Source organism: Delphinapterus leucas, chromosome 9 (assembly GCF_059928025.1).
Source record: "Delphinapterus leucas isolate spDelLeu-1000000601 "Yukka" chromosome 9, BTC_Dleu_Yukka2, whole genome shotgun sequence".
NCBI lineage: Eukaryota > Metazoa > Chordata > Mammalia > Artiodactyla > Monodontidae > Delphinapterus > Delphinapterus leucas.
Genome location: NC_143137.1, coordinates 28,426,155 through 28,452,475, shown reverse-complemented (window position 1 = coordinate 28,452,475; position 26,321 = coordinate 28,426,155). Strand labels below are relative to the sequence as shown.

At 35.5% G+C, this 26,321-nt stretch overlaps 1 protein-coding gene across 2 annotated transcripts in view; it reads left to right on the top strand.

Moving 5' to 3' along the window:
• PTPRZ1 (protein tyrosine phosphatase receptor type Z1) overlaps window positions 1–26,321 on the top strand; it is a 163,483-nt gene that overhangs the window by 110,924 nt on the left and 26,238 nt on the right. The window contains exons 10-15 of one of the 2 annotated variants that reach the window (XM_089917460.1): window positions 284–410; window positions 6,639–6,685; window positions 10,948–11,947; window positions 12,707–14,521; window positions 19,523–19,667; window positions 26,203–26,294. In XM_089917460.1, the coding sequence (XP_089773586.1) occupies window positions 284–410; window positions 6,639–6,685; window positions 10,948–11,947; window positions 12,707–14,521; window positions 19,523–19,667; window positions 26,203–26,294 (3,226 nt within the window). Of the gene's footprint in view, window positions 1–283; window positions 411–6,638; window positions 6,686–10,947; window positions 14,522–19,522; window positions 19,668–26,202; window positions 26,295–26,321 lie in introns of both variants that reach the window. The other variant, XM_022582351.2, reaches the window with a different exon arrangement.

The following is a 26,321-nucleotide window of genomic DNA, read 5'->3' as shown; positions in this document are numbered from 1 at the left end:
TCTATTTACATAGAATTTTTAAATAAATATTTAAAATAGGAAATTTTCTAATACTAGATCTGATTTGTAAAAGAAAAAAAAAGTGTACTTTTCCAGTATCTCCCTAACTCACAAATACCACAAGTTCAACTTAAAAACATTGCATAGAATTTTTTCTCAGGCTAATAAAATATAAATTTTTCTATTGACAAATGAGAAAATCTTTTCTAAGCACCAATGTCTAGCATGTTAGTACTCCTATGAGAATAATACATTTGTACAATTACTGCCACCTTTCTTTTAGGGTGCTATTCTTAATAATTTACTACCCAATATGAGTTATGTTCTTCAAATAGTAGCCATATGCACTAATGGCTTATATGGAAAATACAGCGACCAGCTGATTGTGGACATGCCTTCCAATGACCCTGGTAAGTGACCCCCTGATATGCCTTATCTAAGTAAACGAGGCTAGTTTAATTTATGAATGCATTGGTGCTTTCTCTCTGACTTTATATTCTTCTGGCCAAAAGGCAAAATGATTTCCTTTATAGTCTGGATCATCAGGTAATTTTGTAAAGCATGGAACTCATTTTTCATTCAGCAGATATGGTACAGCACAATAAGTAAATTTATTCTTAATATTGAAGTTTTCTATTTGTAAAAATAAGAACAGCAAAACCTGTGGTAATGTCTGTACTGGCCACCAAATGAAAATAGCTAAGTAAATATAAAGTCTTTGATTTTGCAAAATAAAGAGTTGGTTTCATTTGTGTTTATTTCCTCTTTCAGCCCCCAAAGCATTTTGTAGTAAGTATATATGTGATTCAAGGATCATGTGAGGTACTTTGAAATATCTATACAAAGCATCTCAAAAGTCTATCTTAGATATTTTAATCCACTTTTTATAATTTGGTGGGGGAGGGGGAGCTTTCCTCTTAGATTTGCCAGTATTATTCCATAAAAGCAAACAAAAAAATTGTTTCTAATTGTATTTCATTTGCATGCATCTTCTCTAAGTATTACAGGAAAATCTTTGATCTCAAGGCATATGCAATAATTGAATGAAGTGCTGACTGTCGTAATTTGACAATTTACAAATTTACATAACTAAATTAAAGCCTTCCTTTTGTTAGTATAAGCATTTTTAAAGTGATAGAATGGAATTATATATGTACATATGTGTGTATGCGTATATATATATATACACACATACACATCATGCACATGCATGTTCATAAATATATGCAAACATACATACATACACAAATGTAAATATTCTTTGCTCATCCCTATCATGAGGCTACTCACTGAAATTTTCACAAGTTTTTAATGGCGATGGTTACAAGTGATATTAATTGTAGCGTATTTTACTTTTACATATGGAAGGAAAACTGATGTCTGTTGATTTGCCTTTGTGGTCTATATGCCATAGCAGGGCTATAATCTATTACAAGCTCATTCATTGGTTACCTCATCATAGTTGTTCTCATTAGTTGAACCTTTAAGTTAAAGAATATATGTCAGAGCGTTAGATGTTAGATTATGGATCCTTCCAAACCACAGGCTACAAAACTTGCCAAGATATTTCCCAAGTTAGAGCATTGATGGCTAATGAATATTACTACTTTCATGATGGCAAAATCATTATTTAATAATATTTCTTATAATCTGCCTCATGTCCTGGGTATAACCATCTTTCCTATTGCTTTTATTTAGCATTATTTTTCAAAAGCAGGGTTTTTTTAAATGGAATGTGAGCTCTAAGTCTTATTGAAAGGTGAGTATCAAATTAACTGACCGTGGTTTCACTGTACCATATCATGCCCCTCCATTGAATGTCATCCTTCACCAAAGTTCCCCATATTGATCCATGCCCAAAATGACATCAGTAGCAGTGCACCATTGACCATGTTGGCCAATATCATATGTGAATTGTTTAAATGTGGTATATAAAAATCTCCTCTAATATATTGAATGCATTCACTTAACTTTACTATCTTGGTTTGATTATACCACTCTAATTTCTGAACATAAAAAAATTTCCCAGGAGTTTACAAAAAATAATTCTAGCTATTTATGTTGCACACTTTCTTACTCTAGCCACTATGCTAAAAGTTTAGACTTTCTGAATTTTTTTGTTTTTTATTTTTGAGAGAGAAGCTTATTGCATATGGAAAAACAGATCAAATGTCTATTTTCTACAGAAGTGATTTCTGAGTGATCCTTTTAGACTGAGTCTATACTGGCACAAAGTATAACGTACTTGTATCATTTGTAGCACTTACACCATTTGTACAAAATAATACATATTATAACTTAATTTCTATTTGTTCAAAGGATCGGGACACCATTGAACTAATGAGGTGCTAGCTTGGACACATCATTTAATCTCCATGGATATCCCAGTCCCTTAGAGCATTTTGTACATGTTTTGGTAAAAGATGGTATTTGATTTGATATTTTACTATGATATTACTCTTAAAAGCCAAGGGTTAAAAACTTAGTTTATTCCTTAGCTATTTCTACCAAAAAGTCCTTTGTCAAAAACCAATTTACCCAAAGTTTGGGCTCTTCCTATTTTTATAAAGAAAATATTAGTTCTTTCTTAGAACTCATTCTTTCTGATTGTGAAGACTACAATGGCATTTCAGCCCATATATTTTCAGTTCATTATTGAAATTACATTACCTTAAAGATTGTTTCTTTGGTAAATATATCACAGTAAAAGTCTTGACAGCAGTACTATCCTGTGGTTTAGTGTGGTAGTACCTACAAGATTTGTAAATTTATGATTTATGTGGCTAATATAGATGTAAGTGGCTTTTGAGTTTGCTGCTTATTTCATGGTTTTTACTAGTACCATTTCATCCTGTTAATCATGTTGTTTCATTACCTTAGTAACATTGTAATGTACCCTATTGAATTATTCTATTATTTTGGGTAAGCTGTTTCCTAAATACTGTACTGTTTGTTGCTTTTGTTTAAAAGGAATGAAGGAGATCACTTATACTTGCCCTCATTCCTTCAGTCACAGATTTTAAATATTCTAATCAATATCTGTGAAGGAAAACTCAATCTTCCAAATTGTGCATTTAACTTTGGCTAATTTGATTAATTTATCACTTGTGCATTTTAATTACATTTGTTGTTGTGTACAACAGTATCACCATAAATTAGTGTCCATTAAATTTATTATAAATCGCTATTTTAAGATAAATGCATAAACTCATGTCCAGAAACAATTTAAATTTGTCAAGGAAACCTTTTTAAGGTTAAACAAAATGGATATTCTTTTTTAAAACTTTTTTAGAATTTTTTCTTTTTTATTTGGTTGTAACTAAAATAATGCTCGTTTCTATAATGCAGATCTAATTATGAAATAGTTATAGAGGACATTATTTAAGTACATGTTTTAGGGCCTTGATAATTATATGTGTTAAATGCATGGTGAATTAGATCAACACATTTTCCTGTATTGTGTGCTTTTCATTTGTATAACAATTGTCTTTGTTAAATCACTATATATTGTCCTTATTCAGCCTGTACCATACTACACTACAGGAGTTATTATATAATGATATTTAAAAATCACACTTCAAAGAGATTGCAGTTTACATTGCTTTTGCCTTTTTGCACTGTGAAACTTGGCTTAAAACCTTCAAACAATTAAATAAGCCTTGCTTGCCAACCTACATCAGTGTTGCTTTTTTGTGTTATGGGATGTTAATGTGTGACTAACATGCTCTTTTAGAAAATCTAACATTGCATGTGCCTCAAAACAAAACCAGAACGAACCAATAGGTTTTGTTCTATTATCACATAAATGTGAATTTTAAGTGTTCAGTCAAAAAAATATATTGACAATCTTCACTATTGGACTTTTTGTATCCTTCATGGAGTCTGTTTTGATGAAGTGAGAAGATTCTGTAAACCAGTATAATTTTTTATCTGTTTAATATATGTGCCTGAGTCAGACCAGTGGCCACTAAAACATTAGTTATTATTTGCAAGAAAACAGCAGGCCAAAGTGTACCCATTCTGAGACCTTGTGCCAATCAGCAGCGCTAGACCTTGAGTGCTATGAGCTCTCAGACCCAGGATTATGGCTCGGATTCTCCAGGGAGATAGAAACAACCTTTCAAAATTATTTTATTTCAAAATTGTTCTGAAGAGGCTCAGCAAAACACTTCTAGATTATTTTGGGCAGGGCTATTAACGTGTTCCTGGGCAACCCCAGAATTTCGGTCAATTCAAATGATCTGAATCTAGTAGGAAACCAAAATGAAGATCCTTCAAAGTGGGTTTTTACGTACCAACACGAAGGCACCCATACTTGGGTGCCATGTTCACCCATGAGTGTGCCATGAAATAAAGAAGGATCAAAGCGCTGCTTGGACCCATAAGTTCTGCCCCTAGGGCCTGAAGGGGCCCAAAGGAAACTTCTTGCTTCTTATTGCCGTAAACAGCAAAGCCAGTTATAGGAGAACTCACTGATCCTGATACTCGTTAGAGGATACGATTGAGTAGAATTATGTATTTTAACTTAATAGGAAACATAATCTATACAGTTAAGTTATGCTCTGGTCAAACGATAAAAATTAATCGAATGCAATACACACAGAGAGTACTGAAAGAAAAGAAAATCAGTCCTCAATGTAATAATTATATACACCCCACCCCAACCCTGACAATCAATAAGAGAATTATCTTTGCTCATTAAAAGTATAAAGTTAGGTGAAGTTAGACCAGTTTTTAAAAACACTTCTGTAAGAACGTTGAAGAGAATGGACTCTCACCGAGATGTTTTTCGGTAGCCTCTTAACAGAGAAAACTCTGTATAATGTATATGTCACTTAACAGGCATTTGATGAGGATTTGCCCTTATTAATGTTAAAGTACTTTAAAAGTACATGAAAAGGATACATAAGGATACATAAAATTATGTATTGTTTTACATGCTGAAATGGGAGATTTTTACATGCATGAACTTCTCTAATTGTTTTTAAAAAATCACATTCAAGGTTTTTTTATTTCTCTCTCACAGTTTAGTTGCCACCCATTTTAAAATTCACATATATTGGTTTCCTTGGAGGTTATAGAGACACAGTTTCAGACTATTGAAATCACTTTAATTTAAAAATATAAAGACTAAAGAGCATGAAAAACAGGGTGGGAAAGGGTTTCACAGAGACAAAAATAGAAAAAGGAGAACACTAATGATCCAAATGAAAGTTTTCAAATTCCTTCTTTTAACAAGAAAAAAATAATAATTGAGAGTTAAGATTTAAGACTATGATTGTTTCCCATGAATATTTTCATTTTTATAGCATCGAAAATTATTCAGGGTAAGTAACTTTAAAATAATTAAATAGTCAAGAGTATTAATTTTATCTAAATCTTCATGGGGCCTGGGCTTACTTCTATGTTTTACTTGAGTTCTCGTCTAAATAGAATTCGGGCACATAACTATATTTTATAGTTTTACATTTCTTAACACCTAGAAATTTTATCATAAAAATGAACTCAAGAAAGTTTATATTGTAAAACAGGCCTGGATGTGATAAATATTTAATGTTAGTTCAGTTATGCCTTTGAAAATTCTATAGACTATGCATTTCCTTTGAGGATCTATAGAGGCATAAAAAATAGAATATAAGCAGCTGTAGGATAGTGAAGAGCATAAACTTCGGAGATGGAATGAGATTCTCTAAAATAATAGGCATAAGAAGGGCATCTTTGTAATAATGCTCAAGCCCTCACAGTTACCCTGTCTCCCATCTTCCTGATGCAGCTTGGATGAAGAGTGAGGAAAAGTGGTCCTCGAGCTCCTCAGTAATTTGGCAGTGGGGCTACATTCCTTGTTGGAGAGAGGGAACCAGCTCCTTATCTTTCCTAACGTTTACTGACGGGTCTTGTTTTAGGATTGAGATAGCCAGGGACTAGAAATACGCTGGTTCTAGCCAGTTGGGAAAATCAGACTTAAATGATCCTGGTCATTATATTCCTCGCATAGATGGCATTAGTTGAGTATCCCTGGGAAGAAGGTGTGGGGCTAACCCTGGTCAGTCCTTCCTGCTGCCAATCCAGGCTGGACCTGCTGGAAAACATTCTTCCTTTTATCTGGTGCAGTACCCTGTGTACAAATACATATGAGCCCAAATCTGAAGAATAAAAAGACCTACTTGAGCTTCAGTCAGAAGTGGACCTTGAGGAATAAGTAGTTGAATAAGAAAATAAATCCGTCAATTCTCCCCTGGCATTTTCCCAACTATGCTTTTATCAGCCATGCTAATAATGAAAGTAAGTCTACACTGATGAAAAATTACTTGGGTTTCTTTACCCCCAGTAATATCAGCCTCACTGTCCCCTTCTGCCTTCTGAGCTTCAATCACAGTTAGGGTGAGAATAGGGAAGGGAGTTGGAGTGGAGGATAGAGATGAAGGTTTTGAGTGCAGTTTACTGTACGTTTATGTAGTGTTGTGTTATGTAACATTCAGTAGTCTTGAAAACTGAAATTCGAAATTTTTGGGGGGCAATTCTGTATTTTCCAAACTAACAGTCTTTCTTTTCCCTTTTCCCTCTTTCATCCAACGGTTGACCCATAAGGCTGAAATCGTTGAATAAAACTGTTAATAATTTTGTTTTTAATTTTGTAGAACTTGACCTCTTTCCTGAATTAATTGGAACTGAAGAAATAATTAAGGTATCGTAGCTACTTTTTATTCAAGTGCTTTAAAATTAAGAAGTCTGGTTTGGATTACCGGTTAGGTTTCAGATGTTGCATTAATAAAAAGTTCATGTTGCATTATTCATTGTTTGTGGGATTAGTTGCTGAGCTTTGTAGATAGACATGTAATTAATATACATGATTTTTTTATGAAGAAGTTGGAAGACACTTTAATTGGTATAATTTTTAAAAAGAGATAGAAAAGGTTTGTTGATAATTAGAAAAACAGTGAACTTTAAAAATAATGATAGCTATGAACTATAGCCACAAATTGAAATTTTTTCATGTTCAAATGTTTCTAAAAGACTAAAATAATATTTAAGCAATCCTTAATATTAGTACAGCTTATTTTTAACTAACTTAACCAATGGTTGACAGATTGATAATAAATATGAGTCAAAGTATAAATTGTATATATTCTTTTGCCCATTTAATTTGATTATTTTTGTTTGGACTACTTGTATTATAAATGTCTGTTGTTAGCACAAGGTCCTTTAAGTAAATGGGCACTTAAGGATATCTATAAATTTTGTTTGGACTACTCATGTTATAAATGTCAGTTGCTAGCACAAGGTCCTTTAAGTAAATGGGCATCTAAGGATATTTATAAATTTTAACATTGTCTTAATTTTTGAAATAGAGAGAAAATGACTGTTTGTGTCTTATATTCAAAATTTCATCCTAAGCCCAAGTGTGCTATTCATTATAACTGAGACTATATGTTAAAGCCAGATTCTGTTGTTAATGATAGTATGAATTTGTCCATAAGTACATATGTGTGTATGAGCTGGTAACTTGTGAAAACTAATTCCACTATCTAGTAATAAATAGCAATTAGGTTGTGTTTTCACAGATATAATTACCTCAATAATTTATTTATCTTATGGCAATTCTCTCTTACAAAGGACTATTTTACCAAAATGACCAGTCCGCATTTCATCAAGAGTTCACAGAACTCAGCTAAAGATATCTCTGTGTGTCTGTGTGTGTTTGCATGCACGCATGTGTGCACATGCATGTGGATATGAATATACCTAGAAATGATTACCAGAATCAAGTCAAAGGAAAGAAAAAGAAATTATCTTTACAAATCATTGGTTTTTGTCTTAGCCAGTTTGGGCTGCTATAACAAAATACCATGAATTAAGTGGCTTATAAACAGCAAACATCCCTGGAACCTGGGAGTCTGAGATCAGGGCACCAACGCTGCCGGGTTCTGATGAGAGCCCCTTCTGGATTGTTGACTACAGACTTCTTGTTGTGTCTTCACATGGTGGAGAGCAGAGCAGAAGAAGCAATCTTTCATGACTCTTAATATAAGGGCACTAATCCCATTCATGAGGGTTCCACCTTATGACCTCATCTAATACTAATGACGTCCCAAAGGCCCCACCTCCTAAGACCATCACTTTTGGGGTGTAGAGTTTCAACATGTGAATTTAGGGGGACACAAACACAGTTCATAACACTATTCACTTTCATCGATTCATGCAGGAATGAATGATAGAGGTTGGCAAACATCTGGAATCTATCAGTGATGGTTCTAAGCTTGAATATGGAAATGAATAGTTTGGGAGATGTTCCTCAAATTCTCTTCCAATAGGAATGCATTACTTTGAAAGACAAACTATCTCCAGCACAATCAAGGCTTTGCAATAAAAAAATTTTAATAGAAGTTGTGAAGGATAACAGGTGTGATCCTTTATAATATAAGTAGTCCAAACCATAGTGAAAGAGAGATTCACAATAACTCCATAAGAAGTTATAGGAAACAGTGTCCATTAAAATATTTGTGGTTTCAGATATGTATAAAGTAATCTTAGAACATGAATCATATATTCTTCTTGAAATGTTGACATGAGATAATATGACCTCATAGAGATGTACAAGACTTAGTTGGGTGGGATTAATGAAAGGTCCATCACTTTCATCAGATTCTAAGAGGTATCTGAACCTCACAGTCTAAAATCTGCTAGAAAAGAAAGCAGTGAAAGGGATATGTGTGTTTAATGTGTGTATAGTTTTTTTTCCAAAAGATCGAATAGAAGAAAAGGTGAGTGGCATTATGTTTTAAGAACAAGTTTATAGACATCTACGTAGCTTGTGATAGGAGGATGATAAAGGAGGTTTGTGTGGGAATCTAAGAAAAGAGGAAGAGAAGCAGTGTTACTGTGGGATTTGATAGAAATTGTCAGATCATATAGAGAAGATAGATGACATGTGTTTTGGGAACTTTACTGTGAAGAGAAGGGGAGAGGTAAAATGAATACTAGACGTTGAATTAGAGATTTTCCTTTATGTTCCTTTTAAATAGGAGAGATCTGAGTTTAAGCTGATGAGAATGATCCATTCAAGAAAGCAAAAAATTTAAAATACAAAATAGAGGGAAATAGTTGTATTCAGTTCCCGAGAAGATGATAGAGAATGGATTAGAACGCAAATGTAGGAAATAGAAAGGAAGGGGAACATCTCTTCAGTTACAACAGGATGAGAGGGGCAGGGGTGGATTTTGTTGGTCCCGGTTTTTGATGTTTTAACATTAGGAAGAGGTGTGTTTTTGTCTAGTGGCTTCTACTTTCTCTATAACTAGGAAAGCCATCTGCTGAGAATGAGAAGAGAAGGAAATGGAGATTTGAATAGAGCAGAAAAAAAGTTTGAAAGTCTTGATAAAGGGTAAGAGTGTGGAGTGATACCAGAAAACTAGGCAAATATGCAGATTTGCAAAAATGAGGAAGAGTTCAGAAACTCCATATTGCTAAGTTGAACATTGATCCTCAGAGAAACTCTGGATCAGATTATAAAACAAGTGTTTGTGAGAACTTCTAAGGAAAGAAGAGTATCTTTCACCAACAGTGAGTCAAGACAAACTATTCTTATTTCCTTTTCCATGAAGTTTCTGGGCTTGAAGATTAGAGGAATATTTATTCAGGAAATTATTTGATAAAATCTCCTGGTTGTCCTTGCGAACAAGGCATCAAACACAATGCAAAATTTTATCAAGAAATACCACTGGTGAGGAAATGTATCTGGGGAATCTAAGAGAATATCCATTTTTAACGACTCACTTCTCAGGGTTGTCACATGTGCCTTAAAATTTTAAAAAATACTTAAAACCAACTAAATAATTAAGCTCTGGATAATGATGCAGACGTTAAGCTTGAAAGCTTGTGTTTCATACAGGGCCACTTTCCGTGTGTATGAGACAAAAGCTCATGAGCACACGTGGTTAAAGATTCAGATTCTTTCTACTAATATTGGTCACGTTCTCACTGACTAATTTGTACTCGGTAGCTTTTTTCTTTTTTTAAGGTACGTGGCCTTAAGAGGTCTAATAGATGGCAGTGCTAACAAACTTACAGAATCATGTCCCATGTGGACAAAAAATATCATATCTTGATACGTTTGGCAATTTAGTTTTCTAAACATATGATTAGATGTTTTATAAAATGCACAGTTTAAAGAAAAAAAGAAAGCCTGGGTTTTGGTTGACCTCTAGCCAGATAACTCCTGGGCCATTATAGTGATTAAGTGTCCATGAAAGACTGGGTCACCTGAATAGTGTTTCTAAAGGAGACACGAAATTTAATGACCAGTACTAGAACCATATTTTGACAAGTTGTCTTTAAAATGTCTGCCTCCGTCTAAGATGAAATTCTCAGGGAAAAGTATTTAAAACAAAATAATAAACAAAACCAAAAACCTCTTCCAGTCCTAAACCTTCCTCTTATGATGGCTTAAAAATTGTGATTTATCCTTAATATATACAATGAAATATTCTGAATATACAGCTACTTTTGTCTTTGAAGTAAGTTGTTTCATTGCCATTTCACAGCACAAGAAGCTAATTGCTATTTAGCTTGTTGCCAGATGAACTGAACAGAGAAATATAAACACAAGAAAATAAATACTGTGTTACATAACACTCTCAGTAAGTAAATACCACTACAATGTGTCTTCTTTTCAAAGTTGTGGTATTTATTAATTTACTTCCTTTCATCAAATAAAATAAAATAAAGTGGCCATAAATAAGGTGTTTTCATTAAGTTTAGTTACTCTCCCTCAAGGGTGGATAATAATGGTTATAGGATAGTCATGGCTTCTACGGGGTGGTGCTTTATGTGACGTTCCCAAAATCCCGCAAGTGAAGATTCACAGCATAATGCAGTATAAGATATTATTAAGATTTCATTTTTCTCTTATTTCCTTATGTCCCATTAAATCTTATTTGTTTTTCAAAGGAGGAAGAAGAGGGAAAGAACACTGAAGAAGACACTGTTGTGAATCCTGGTAGAGACGGTACCACAAACCAGATCAGGAGAAAGGAACCCCAGATTCCTACCACAACAAACTACAACCAAGTAGGAACGAAATACAACGAGGCCAAGACTAACCGGTCCCCAGCAGGAGGAAGCGAATTCTCTGGAAAGGGTGATATTCCCAACACATCCTTAGATTCCACTTCCCAACCAGTCACTGAATTAGACCCAGAAAAAGATGTTCCTTTGACTTCACAGACTGTGACCCAGCTACCATCTCTCACTCTGGCAGGCACTTCAGCCTCTTTAAGTGATGGCTCTAAAACTGTTCTCAGATTTCCACAGATGAACTTGTCTGGGACTGTGGAATATTCAAATACAGTTTCTGTAATGGAATCTCAAGAGGTATCTACTGATATCAGTGGGGAAGAGAGTTTATTGACCAATTTCAAGCTCAGTACGGAAGCCGATGATTCTTCAGGCTCCAGTCCTGCAACTTCCGCTGTGCCGTTCGTTTCTGAGAGCATATCCCATGGGTATGTGTTTTCTTCAGAAATCCCAGAGGCAGTCACATACGATGTCCTTATACCAGAATCTACGAGAAATGCTTCAGAATATTCAGCCTCCTCAGGTTCGGAAGAATCTCTAAAGGATCCTTCCGTTGATGGAAATGTGTGGTTTCCTAGTACTACAGATGTGACAACACTGCCCGACGTTGGATCAGGTAGAGAGAGCTTTCTCCAGACTAATTACACCGAGATGGATATTGATGAATCTCAGAAGACAGCTGAGTCCTCTCCTCCAGGCCCACTGGTGTCACAGGGTCCCTTGGTCACAGATATGGAAATGCCACATTATTCTACCTTTGCGTACTTCCCAACTGAGGTAACACCTCATGCTTTTACTCCATCCTCTGGACAACCCGATTCGGTCCCCACCATCAACCTGGCACACCCGCAGACAACTCAACCAGTATACAATGGTGAGACACCTCTCCAACCTTCCTACAGTAGTGAAGTCTTTCCTCTAGTCACCCCTTTGTTGCTTGACAATCAGATTCTCAACACTACCCCTGCTGCTTCAAGTAGTGACTTGGCCTTGCATGCTACGCCTGTATTTCCCGGTGTCGGTGTGTCATTTGAATCCATCCTGTCTTCCTATGATGATGCGCCTTTGCTTCCATTTTCCTCTGCTTCCTTCAGTAGTGAATTGTTTCACCATGTTTCTCAAATCCTTCCACAAGTTACTTCAGCTCTTGAGAGTGATAAGGTGTCCCTGCATGCTTCTCTGCCAGTGGCTGGGGGTGATTTGCTATTAGAGCCCAGCCTTGCTCCATATTCTGATGTGGTGTCACATCAGACCGCTACTCATGCTGCCTCAGAGACCTTGGAATTCGGTGGTAGTGAACCTGGTGTGCTTTATAAAACGCTTATGTATTCTCAAGCTGAACCGTCCAGCAGTGATGTTATGATGCATGCACGTTCTTCAGGGCCTGAACCTTCTTATGCCTTAACTAATGATGAGGGCTCCCAATACCTCTTCAGTGCTCCTTACAGTTCTGCAGTACCTGTGCGTGAGTCTATTCAGGGTTCCTTACTTAGCAGCCCTAACCACGTACCAATGCCTGAGTCTCCCTTAGTAACCCCAAGCGCACCGTTGCCACAGCCTACTCATGGCCTCTCTGGTGATGGGGAGTGGTCTGGAGCCTCCTCTGATAGTGAATTTCTTTTATCTGACACAGATGGTCTGACAGCCCTTAACGTGTCTTCACCTGTTTCTGTAGCTGAATTTACATATCCAGCATCTATGTTTGGGGATGATAACAAGCTGCTTTCTAAAAGTGACATAATAAATGGAAATGAGACGGAACCACACATTTCTTCTTTCAGTGAGCTGATTTACCCTTCTGAAAGCACAGTCATGCCCGACCTGTATGATAATGTAAATAAATTGAATGCATCTTTACAAGAATCCCCTGTTTGCACTTCTAGCACAAAGGGCATCCTCCCAGGGCTTCTTGCTTTTACTGCTACTAAGGTTTTTGATCATGAGATTAGTCAAGTTCCAGAAAATAACTTTCCAGTTCAGTCTTCACACGCTGTATCTCAAGCATTTGGTGATACTTCGCTTAAACCTGTGCTTAGTGCAAGCTCAGAGCCAGCATCCTCTGACCCTGCTTCTAGTGAAATGTTATCTCCTTCAACTCAGCTCTTATTTCATGAGCCCTCAGCTTCTTTTAATACTGAAGTATTGCTGCAACCTTCCTTTCAGGCTTCTGATGTTGACACGTTGCTTAAAACTGCTCTTCCAGCTGTGCCTAGTGATCCAATATTGGTTGAAACCCCCAAGGTTGATCACATTAGTTCTACAATATTGCATCTCATGGCATCAAATTCCACTTCAAGGGAAAACACGCTGCACGCTACATCTGTACCAGTCTCTGATGTATCGCCTACTTCTAATATGCACGCTGCTTCACTTCAAGGTTTAACCATTTCTTACGCAAGTGAGAAATATTTTGAACCAGTTTTGCTTAAAAGCGAAAGTTCCCAGCAAGCGGTACCTTCATTGTACAGTAATGATGAGTCGTTCCAAACTGACAATTTGGAGCTTAACCAGGCCACCCCCCGAGAAGGAAGGCATGCATTTGCTACTCCTGTTTTATCAGTTGATGCACCACCAGATACGCTTATAAATAAGCTTGTTTACTCTGATGAAGTCTTCACCTCTGCCAAGGGTTCTATGTCTGATGAGGTATTGGCTGGTATTCCAACAGTTGTTTCTGATACAGTTGTAACTGCTGATCATTCTGTCCCTTTCGGAAACGTGTATGTTTCCATTTCGGTTATTTCTCCCAACAAAGATGGTTCTGTAACCACAACCAAGTTGCTGTTTCCTTCTAGAACAACTTCCGAGCTGACTCAAAGTGCCAGATCTGATGCTGATTTAGTGGGTGGTGGTGACGATGGTGATACCGATGATTACGATGATGATGGTTATGGTGGCAGAGGTAGAGATGGCTTATCCCTAAATGAGTGTATGTCGTGCTCCTCCTATAGAGAATCACAGGAAAAGGTAATGAATGATTCAGACACCCAGGAAAACAGTCTTGTGGATCTGAATAACCCAGTCTCGTACTCACTATCTGAGAATTCTGAAGAAGGAAATAAAGTCACAGGCGTAATATCAGACAGTCAGACTGATGTGGACAGAAGTCCTGATAAATCACCACCAACAAATGTGCCACCCCAGAAGCGCAGTGATGGAAAACAGGAAAATGACATTCAGACTGGTAATGCCCTGCTTCCTTTCAGCCCAGAATCTAAAGCTTGGGCAGTTCCTACAAGTGATGAAGAGAGCGGATCAGGGCAAGCCACCTCAGATAGCCTTAATGATAACGAGACTTCCACAGATTTCAGTTTTCCAGATATTAATGAAAAAGATGGTGATGGGGTCCTGGAAGCAGGTGACTCAGAAATAACTCCTGGATCCCCACAGCCCTCAACACCGACTGTTACTAGCAGGCACTCAGAAGTATTCAACATTTCAGAGGCAGGTTAGTTATGGATCCAAGGGATAGATTGAGGTGTGGTGGCCTTTTGCCTCAAAAAATAGAAAAATCGTGGGAAGAGAAGTTTGGTAAAATGGCCATCATTTTTTAAAATCAAGATATTCACAAATCAATTTACAGTTTTTAAAATATGATTTTACTCATTATTTCAAATGCATACTCAATGTGTTTCGATCCTTAAGTTAACACTCTCCAAAATAGATAAGGTGATTTTATTTATTGTCAATTTTTTTGTATTCTGCAAGATACCTATTACATGTGAGAGCAATTATTGTGTGCATAATACATTTTCAGTACACTGCTTTTTAAATGATAGATTGGAGTGTGTTTTAGATGATTTTAATTTTAAGGTTTACTCATATTCTAAAATAAGTTGTCAACTAATTCTATTGAATTTTAAAACGAATTATAAACTGATAATAATATGATACATGTATCACCTCTCTCTGAGCCACCCAATGGAAAGGAGTTAGATAATTGCACATCCACATCAGCTTGGGGGCTTTAAAAAAAGTCCTATTGCTAAGTTTTGAGAGTTAATGGTAAGATTTTTTTTTAAGATTTTAATTTTTAAAAATTGCCTTTGTTTGATTACCTTAATGTTGCCTAAAGAGGGCAGTGTGAACTAACAAAATACATTCTACTTTATACTTGCTGTTATACACCTTTCTAAGAAATTAAATAACGGCCATTAATATGCATAGTATGTATAGGTATTGTATGACAAGATGTACAACACTAGAACATTTTCTGTAGAAATGCATTTCATTTGTTAATGTATTTTATGCAAATTAATTTATCAGCCAGATGTTTCTTCGAGCAGATTGCTTGCAGCATATAAAATACAGATGTTTGCTTTAGATGCCAATGGGGGAGAAAAGGGGAAATTCAAAACCATTAAGAATATGAAATACTAGATAATTTCATTGCATTGATCATAAGAGTTTTATAATCTGCTTTTATTACATTTTAAGGCATTTTTTAAATCAACAATGAAAATATTTAAATCTCAACAGTAAGTCAAAAGATAGGCTAAAGTAAATCTTGCACTCTTATTGCATAAAAGTAGGTATGTCAAATCCAGAACATAGACAACAATCTCGTTAGTATAGTTTTCCTCTTTGTTATTTCCATCCCTTGAATTAGTTATCTACTTTTCCTTCAGTGCAGCAGCAGTTAAAAGTTTGTACATTTTGATAGAGAAGTTTTTCTACATTCTGACTTGCTACCTGTTTAACATTTCGTTCCAGTTTAAACATTTACATTCTGTTATGTGAAAATGAGTAAGGAATTCATGAATCACCATATTTCATTAGTGTTGCCCTGTATATGAATTGTTATCTGGCTTCAAATATAGTCCTTGTGTTTTTTTAATTTTTATTAGATTTATTTAGAAATAAAACATCAGGAATCCATCCATTTTTCTGTCTTTTTAGGTAGTGACATCATCTGTGTGTTCTTGCTAGATTATGCTGTTATGGAAAGACTATATATACTGTAAAATGCCAAACCTTAAATTATTGACTAAAACTTAGCAATTTCTCTTCAATGCACTAATTAGATTTATTTAATTTGAGTATGTTCTCCCACTGATGAGGAAAACAGTACAAATATAACATCTAACAGCAGCAAGTAACATAATTAATGAAGTAAATAAGATCATACAGGATTAGGGGGAAATTCTTGCCTATTTTTAAAACATATCTGTAAAAAAATCGTATGTAGTCTGTCTTATCCAATAATTGAATATGCCTCTTTATCAAATGCATATAGACTAATTCTGAAGCTTATCATTTTATTACCTACTTCTAGAATGTAGAATAATTTACAAGACATGCTCGTCAAAATAATATAGATAAGGCAGGTATTAGTATCTGCAATTTATGAATGCATAAACTGAGTCCCAAAGATACTAGATTGCTTGATCTAGGTCACATAGGGAGTTAATAAAAAACTGAGACTGGAAACATGTGTCATTGGTGTCTGTCTCTTAGGGACTACGTTTTCATGATTGAGAACAATAAAATATATATAATGCTTAATTTGTAATACCAAAATTCTAGTGTTTTATTCTCAAAGTGAATTTTAAAATATTAATCTTAGTTCTTTTTTTCTAATTGTCTATTAGCACATTTTTGTCCTATCATTTAGGTAACTCATATACACTACAGAGCCATATCCAAAAAGATATTTAGTGTCAACTAATGAATATAAAAATCAGTATAACTAGTTGTTCCTCATTATAGTATATACAAAGCAGCCAGTGGATTGTCTACTTTCATGTGGTATCTCATCTTATATAAAATATCTAAGTTTCATTATATGTAATTACCATGGATTTATCATTCTAACTCCCTAATTAAAAGGTTTGTTTTAAAATCAGACATCCCAGAGAACTTATGAGAAAAGTCTATATACAGGACTCTGTGTGTGTGCATGTGTGTGTATAGTGCATGTATATAGAGTGTATGATATATATGTGGTAATTTGTTATATATTTTATGTGTTATATATCTTACATATGTATCACATATTTGATCAGACATATCTCATATATATGTATGCACGCACGTCTATATAAATGAGATATGTATGTATCTAGATACATATATATATACACATACACCTATATACATACTGCAGTGAATATTTGTGGTCATTGAAGACCAGTATAATTATATAACCTCACTTTGCATGTAAGTTAATGTACACCATTGGTTCTCAAACTTTAATGTGGATCAGAATCACCCAGAGGACTTGTTAAAACACAGATTGCTGGGTCTTAGCCACAGAGTTTCTGATTCAGTAGATTTGGGATGGTTGGAGAGGGGCTGAAAATGTGCATTTCTAACAAGTTCCAGGTGATGTCGATGCCGCTATTCTGGGGGACACACTTCAAGTATGACTGAAATAGACAATAATACTAACCTGCATTTGTAATTTCTAGGTACCAGGGACTTTGCTAAGTGGCTTATTTCCTTTGTTAACCACAAACTTTCTACTTAGGTAACAATAATTACAATAGGAAACAATGTAAAGACAATTGTGTATAAAGCAAGATGCTTTCCTAAATTTCTTTTAAAAATACCGGGACATTCACTGTCAGATTATTTAGGCTTCTAGGTGAGTCTCCCTACAATATGTAATGACCAGAGCATATGATTAACATAATAAAAGGTAAAGTTCAGCCTTCTCACACAAGAACATTAACTACAGCTCAGGGATCAGTTGACTTACTGATTACTGACTTACATATATATATATATATATATATATATATATATATATATGGCTAAGGGGGTGGGTTACAGTATTGACTTACAATATTCCCACTTTTTATACAGCTTTATTATTTCTAGTCACAACTTTGAATTCTGCTTTTTTCTAGCAAATCCTTCCATAGTTACAAAAACAAACATCTTGGGACATTTGGTTGTCACTTATAGATGCATTTCCTATATGAGTGGATTAAATTCTTGACCCTTTCTGCATCATCTCTTCTTACAGAAGGAAGCTATCATTTTAACTCTTAAGTTCTCTCCAGTTAGATATATTTCAATGCTATATTTATGAATTTGTGACTATCAAATTTATTCTCAAATATTTTCAACTAAATTGATAATATTTTCAATTAAATAGATTGCTGTTGTCTCATATCACTAAGAGTAAGATACTTGGTATAAAAGCACCAAACGTACCAAATGTGTAGGAGGCAATGTAGACTCTGATGAGGGACTTAAACTTCGTTATTCCAGAAGTTCTACAGGTAGACAGGATAAGGGCTGTTACTTTGTAGCAGTGTCAGCGTACCATCCTGGTAGAATGGTTCTAATGTCCAATCATCTTGGTTTCACACTGCACACACCTCAAAGTAAAAGGGAAGAATTGTGACTGGCCACTGACACCCTGCAGTTCTGAAACTTTTTTTTAACAACTTAGAATGATAGCTTCAGTTGCAGTGATTTTGAAAATGCTAGAATAATAATGTACCTGATTGGTCACAAAAATAGTTATTTGCCATCTTTTAAAATTAACCAAAGGACAGAATTTAGACATTTTCATAATTTACACTTGCATATTTAAAAAGAATTTCTTAGATCTGTGCATTTCTTCAATTTATATGCAATAGTATTTTTATTGTTGATAAAGAATAACAGTTGGTAAGAAGGGCATTCAAAATAACATCTTAAAAGCAACCTACATTTAAATGTTAAATAGTTTGCTGGATTGAAGGGTTATCCTAATGTAAGGAGGGTTATCCTAAGATTCTCTCTTCATGAAATTATTAATGGCTCCTAATTATTTACCTAACTGTGGGATTAAAAATATTTCCATTACAATTAATTTTGGGAAATCAAGATTATATGTGGTGATTCAGTTAGTAGCACTGTTTTTCCTGATCATTTTATTTAGAAACTGAATAGTTTTCTTATTTTAATATTTTCATGTCCCTTTTAATAAGCTTTTCAAGGCAATATTATACTTCTTGCCATGGCACCTCTTCCAGGGTGCCAATCTTTGTTGGGATATTATAGTTCTTCAGCTCTGATAGGCTGCCTTACTTTATTTTTCTCTTTTCTTGTGAGTTTATTAGTTTGTTTGTTTTTGAAGTATAATTGGTCTATAACACTATGTTAGTCCCTGTTACACAACATAGTGATTTGATATTTCTGTACATTTCAAACTGATCACCACAATAAGTCTAGTTACAATCTGTCACCATACAAAGATATTACATAGTTATTGACTGAATTCCCCACACTGTATATTTCATTCCCATGACTCACTTATTTTGCAACTGGATAGCCTGCCTTACTTTTTAAGCTTTGTGTTACTTAAATTAGCTTATGATCATAGACCTTGCTTGTCTCATAGAGTCGAAATTTTAAAGGTAAGCAACAGCAGTGAAGATTGCAGTTATTCGGTTGAAAAATGTGCTTTTCCTTAAGCTTAAATATCAACTTTCTCAATTTTCTCCGACTACAGAGGCCAGTAATAGTAGCCATGAGTCTCGTATTGGTCTAGCTGAGGGGTTGGAATCCGAGAAGAAGGCAGTTATACCCCTTGTGATCGTGTCAGCCCTGACTTTTATCTGTCTAGTGGTTCTTGTGGGTATTCTCATCTACTGGAGGTAAGTTGAGTGTTTGTTTTGGATATGCATTTCATAAAGCTCAGATTTTGCCTTTGTTTTACCTGAATGCTTTTCAAAGCATATTCAAAATTCCCTTTACTTGAGAGCTACCATTAATTTATCCAGGTAACTATGAGTAAGGTGAATTTGTGAATCCAAAGACATAATAATAAAAGATTTGACTGTTCTTCATACTTCTGTCAAACAGTTAAAGGCGAAATGGAGGAACTTTGGTTTCAGTTAATATTTAATACAGTATTTTGACAGTTGCACTTTCATATTCATCTAATTAGCATTCAAACATTATCATACCATTTAATATAAATCTAAGCTTCTCAGTTAAATGCTCCAGCTGTTATAACTTTAAAAGTTATTATTTTAGAAAACATAGTTTTTGATATAGTGAAATATTCTTTTATATATAGCAGCGGATTTTGTACAAGACACATATCAATTGCATACTAATACAAGAAATGATAACCCATACACAAAAGTAAAAATTAAGCATTAAAATATAAATATAATTTGAAAATAAAGTAAATGACTACATTAAGATGGATGGGATTTTTAAATTCATTATAATTGCCTTGAAGATGAGATATAGCTTCATTCTTATCAATAATCTCTTGAAACGTTTAAAGGACAAGGAAAATTGTGCCCACTGTAAGCTTCCCATCCTACAGCAAGCAGAACACACTGCAAAGTAATAAGATTACTAGGGACACAATGTAAATCAGTATAACTGTGTCTGTTGGAAAACAAGAACTTTATGATTATATAAGGAATCATATCTATAAACTATGAAAGGATATAGCTTAGTACTTCATACTTTTGTTTTAAAAGAGAATTTTGTTCAGAAGATTTATAATCAGTTTCTTTTTTTTTAGCAACCTCTGTAAGTTCATATCACCACTCTTTGTGTTATTCCAAAATATATTCTCTCAGTTTATTCAAAAATATTTAGTATGTTTATTGACTGTTTCCCATGTGCCGAGTACTCTGTGAACTACTATGGGAAAGTATAAAAGAAGGAATGAATGAATGAATGAGAATCACCACTGTCAAGAAATTTATGCTTATTGAGGAGAAAGAATTTTCCATGCAAAATTTATAAAAAATTACACAAAAGTGTATGCATGGCAGCTGAAATCTCTAATGCTGAGAGGTCAGAGAAGAAGGGATCTTGATAAGCCAGAATGGGCAGGGTGAATGTAAAATGTCAGGCTTGAGCTGGATAGGATTCAGAAACAGGAGCTAAAGGAGAAGGGCATTCCAGTCAGGGTCTTATGTAACTTGAGTACAGAGTGTTAGTTTAAAATATGAGCACTTGGGCTTTCCTGGTGGCGCAGTGGTTGAGAGTCCGCCTGCCGCTGCAGGGGACGCGGGTTCGTGCCCCGGTCCGGGAAGATCCCACATGCCGCGGAGCGGCTGGGCCCGTGAGCCATGGCCGCTGAACCTGCGCGTCCGGAGCCTGTGCTCCGCAACGGCAGAGGCCACGGCAGTGAGAGGCCCGCGTTCCGCTAAATAAATAAAATAAAATATGAGCACTCTTAGGGTTTTATGTATGGATTTTATATCTAACTATCAAATGTCCTGATAAGATTCGTTACTCTTACTTACCCATTTACAAATTTCACATATCTGTCCAACTCACAACCATTTGAAGTTGATTCACTTCCAAATGTAACTTTTTAGATCAGTAACACGAATACACGAGGGGTAGTATTTGCTGACTTAATGACCATGTTAGTGCATTCTTCGAGGTCTGTGTGAATTATTCAAATTCCAGTGTAGCTGCATTTGTGAGCAATATGATTTCACTCTCCAATATGGAAACATTTTCGACCTTTGTGGAAACTGCAGCCTGTAGAAAGGTTTAAAAATCTAATGGCATACCAACAAGAGTCCTAATAGGTGTATGGTCCTTATACGTTTTTCCAGTTTATATATTAAAACACTTTTCTGACCTAATTCTTTAGGAGAAAAAATAATCGCAAAGTGGTATAATAAATCCTCTCTTTTGTCTAATTTATCTAACTCGGTCTCATGTTTTGTGTAAACCTTGAGAAGAAGCATGTCGTAGCAGGAAGACAGAACAAATCAGAGGTGATAAATCTGGATCCCTTTCCCAGTTCTTCCTGACATTTGTTATATGGCCTTGGGCAAGTCACTTACCCATCTAAGAATGAAACTTTCCTCTTTTTACCATTTGGGGGGAAAGATCATCTTTAAGATTGCAGTCAGACTTTCTTTAGGGTCTCTGTGATGAATACAGCATGATGAATGTTGTTTCATATTTGTATAAGGATCCAAAAAAATGGAATCATAATTACATATTTCTAGCTTTTAATTCTAAATACTGTGATGAAAAGGTGTAAATTAAATAATCAGATTAACATTGATTGATAGGACCTATGTCTATAAGTTTAAAACAGTCATCACTTTTTTCCTCATGGCTGAGTGATAATTAGCAGGAGACATAGTTATCAACACTTAGCACATAGACGTGAAGACATTCACTGCTGATACAGAACAGATGGACCATTAGATATTGAATCTTGTCATACATTAAATAACATGCCTTGAAATTATTTTCCAGATATTTTAAGGTATAATTTACATGAGCCAAATCATAAGTTTTAAAATGCAAAATTACTTCCATAAGGAATATTTTCAGAAAGTTCTTTTTAAAGACAACAAAGGGTAAATTTTGGAGAGCTTTTTTAATAGTTAGAATCTGAAAAATACCAAGGCTATATTCAACAAAACAGCACTCCATCAAAAGCTATATAGAACAGAACTTTCCATAGACACACTTGTTCTGGCTGGGGAGAGTGAGAAGAGAAGCAATATGAATTCTCTCTTGATCTTACATTTAAATTTGTGGGTCACTAGTAGCTACCAACCCAGAATGGAGGCCTCCCAGTACCATGCTGCCTTTTAAGTAGAATGTCACTTCCTAGGTAAGGCTGTACTCTAAAGGGTACCTAAGCCATGTACAGATGATCTTCATCCAGAATTTATCCTGTACTATTTTAATTTTTCCCACTTTTAAGCTTATTGGTATGATTTATAAGATTCTTTTGTTATTTATTAATGCAAGTATCGTTACAAGACCACTTATTTTCTAAAACCAACGAATGTTTGATTACATAGCTGAAAAGTATAGAGCTGGTATATACCCAGATACTATGATGAATATTAGCAACATGTTAAACCGCTATACTAATATGTTTTAATTTACCTTTTCCTCTTCTAAGAGATGCTACCTTCTTCCCATTCTCTCAGACACATCCTCTATCCATCCATCCATCCGTCTATCCATTCATTTTTCTCTAGCTATGTATTCCACCTCTCCCTCCCAAATGTTTTGAAATTTTAGGTTAATCTCATTTGAGGCTCAGGTAGGAAAGAGAGTCTAGGATGCAGCCGAATACTTTATGGTTGGTGGAATTTGCTTACTACTGGAAATCCATCTAATCATTCAACACTTAATACCTATTGTACTCCTGGCATTGTATTAAAAATTGAGTCTACATAAATCAAAAGACATGGCCCCATCTTTAAAAAAAAAAACATAATGAGGATAAAAGCACAAAACAAATATACTGCAAAATACTATAACCACCAATTAATTAAAATATTTAAAATAAAATAATGGAGAATAATGTCCAGGAAGTGAAGGTCATCCTTGGATTAATTAAGCATACTTTTCAAAGCAGTCTTAAGGTGAGTGTGAATGGAGATTTGCATTGGGTATAGTAGAAACAGAAACTGGAGTGCAAGAGTCTGCTTAGGAAATGAGAGGCTGTTTCACAGGGAGGAAACCACTGAGTTGTCTTTAAAAAGGAAGTGTTTGCATGGCACATTAGAAGAACCATGTTTAAAGCAGGGAGGAGAAAAACTGAGTTAGAGCAGGAAAAGACATGTTCAATGACCTACAACATGTTTGTGTTATTGGATATAAACTTCAAGGAGAAAAGTCAAAAAAGGTTTGGACTGCATATAGGTAGGTTTAGGTATTAAAAGATTTGGGGTACTATAATCTAAAAATCTGTAAAGCACAGAACTAGAGCCAATATGTCAAAGTAACAGGGAGGTAGATTTGGGGCTCGATACAAAAAAATATCAACAATAGGAGGCGTAACATTGGAAAAGGAGGGTCTCCTCTTTGGGTACCATTTGGAGATACTTACAAGAGATTGAGTTTTGAGTTAGTACAAGAAATGTCTAGTAACTAAAGATGGTTCATAAAGAAGTAAGCTCCTTGTCACTGAAGGTATTCAAACTGGGTCTTTTTAATATGTCAGAGATGCTAGGGAAGGGACTCTTGTATCAGCTGTGATATTGCACTAGGTCCCTTAAGGTATTTTACAACTTTAAGATTCATTGAAAAATAAATAGAAACCCTTTCAACCGGCATGTGTAACCATATTTTAGAGGAATCAAGGAGGTTTTAATTCTGTGATCTTAAAAGCAGGTGTATCAAATCCAGTGTTTTCAGATCAGTGTGTCAGGAAATACTACATCTGTGGTTACACAGGTAAGCCACACTTTCCCTGTAGTTCCTGCTCCAGTCTGGTGTCAATTCTGCTCAAATGTGGACTTTCAGTAGGATAGTTTCTTTATCATGAGACCTGTGACCCTCATCTTTCCCATTTCTCATTAGTCTGCCATACTCTTTCACCTTTCCAGGACATGAACCTCACTCAGGGTCCCTTTGACCCCACATTGCAGTTGACTCTACATCCACTCGTCTTCCTCCTACATCACCTCTTCTCTGTTGAAGACATTCCTGTGTTCTGTCAGTTATCTATGCTCTCACAGGCTTGATTATTAAAGGTTATAACATCACAGCAGAGGGCTAGTTTTTTGCTATGCATATCGTCGCCTTTGATTTTTTTTTTTGGCTTGTGACATTATATAATTTTGTACTATTCATAATTATAGCAATGAATTCATTGAGCAAATATTTCAGGGCACCTACAACATGCCAGACATTATTCTTAACACTGAGGACTAACAATGCCTTAAGACAAAGTACCTTGCCCTTTGGGGGCTTACATTCTGGTGAGGGAGGACCAACTAAAATTATGAAACATGAATAAACAAATATATAAATAAAGTATTTCAGATAGTGATAAGTGCCACAAAGCAAACAAAAGGGGAAAGAATAGTGACTTGGCTGGCAGGGCTGGTACTTTTAGCTCAGGTGGTCAGAGAAGGACTCTCAGAGGATGTGGCATTTTAGCCAATGCATAAATGATGGGAAAGAGGCAAGTGGCCAGAGGGAACATCAAGAACCAGGGCCCTGAGATGATCCTGGCGGGTTTCTTAGAGGGAGAGAGAAGGAACCAGTGGGCTAGAGCCTAGTGGGTGCAGGTAGGAGTTGTAGGAGGTGAAACCGCTGGGGTTCGAGGGGACCAGGTGGCAGAGGGTCTTATAGCCCTTGCTGAAATAATGGAATATCATTGTAATTCCAGTGGGAAGCCACTGAAGAATTCTATGCAGGAAAATGATTATTGAAAAAAATATCACGAATTGAAGTGTATCATGTAAGAACAAATGTTATGTTGAAGCTCATTAGGATAAATATCCTGTCGCTTGGATCTTTTAAGTGGAAAATGAGATTGGCATTTTCCCCTAAACAGATCTTTCTATTTAAACTTAACCACTCATGAGTAATGCTTCAAATAAATTAAATGACCCACATCAAAGAGTGTCATTAGCAGTATTAATTTAAAAATTTTTTAAATTAAGGATAGTTTGCATTAGTTTACAGCAGCAGTTGGTTCTTTGCTCTTCTCAATTGTTTGTAGTGAGAGATGTTACTCTTATTATCTGAATGAAAATAGATTCAGGTGACATTTTAGGTCACGGTTGTTGTTGATTCCAAATGTATTCATTCTCAAAACTCTCATCAAGGCTAGCATCTGTTGGAGAGAAAATCACCCCTGTTTTTGGTTATATGCTCACTATTTTCTCACCTCGTTTTGTTATTACTGCATTATCATACTTATAATATAAAGCTGCCTTCTTTTTTCATCAAAATGTTACCACAGTAGAATTTCATTTCTACGTGGTCACAGCTTGCTGCCTTTTGCTAGCAGCTGAATATCCTCAGAACGGCATGGTCCCTTAAATATTGAGTGAAAATAGCTTTGGACAGGCTTTCTTTTCCACTCTGGTCCTGTCCAAGATGGCAAGACATCCTGGTATACGGCAACAGTGGAAGAGTAACTAGGGCATGGAGGTGTCCGACTCCTTGGCACCAACTGCCAAGTTCAGGTGTCATCTCTGCTTCTACCATGTCTGATATCTGCTCAGTCTTCTTCATCTGGTACAGGTAAAGCTGAGATAAATTTGGAGGCTATAAAATTCTCTAATAACTGTGTTTTGTAAAAGTAGGTGATAAGTAGATGATTTCCACTTATGTTTTAATTCTGGAGATTTCTGTCATAACCTTTAAGCATCTTGGAAGTTGTCTTGCTGACCATGCCAGCTAGTAGTACAAATTGCTTTCTTTTCTTTCCAGGAAATGTTTCCAGACTGCACACTTTTACTTAGAGGACAGTACATCCCCTCGAGTAATATCCACACCTCCAACACCTATCTTTCCAATTTCAGGTAATAGCTTAAAGTGTGACCCTGAGT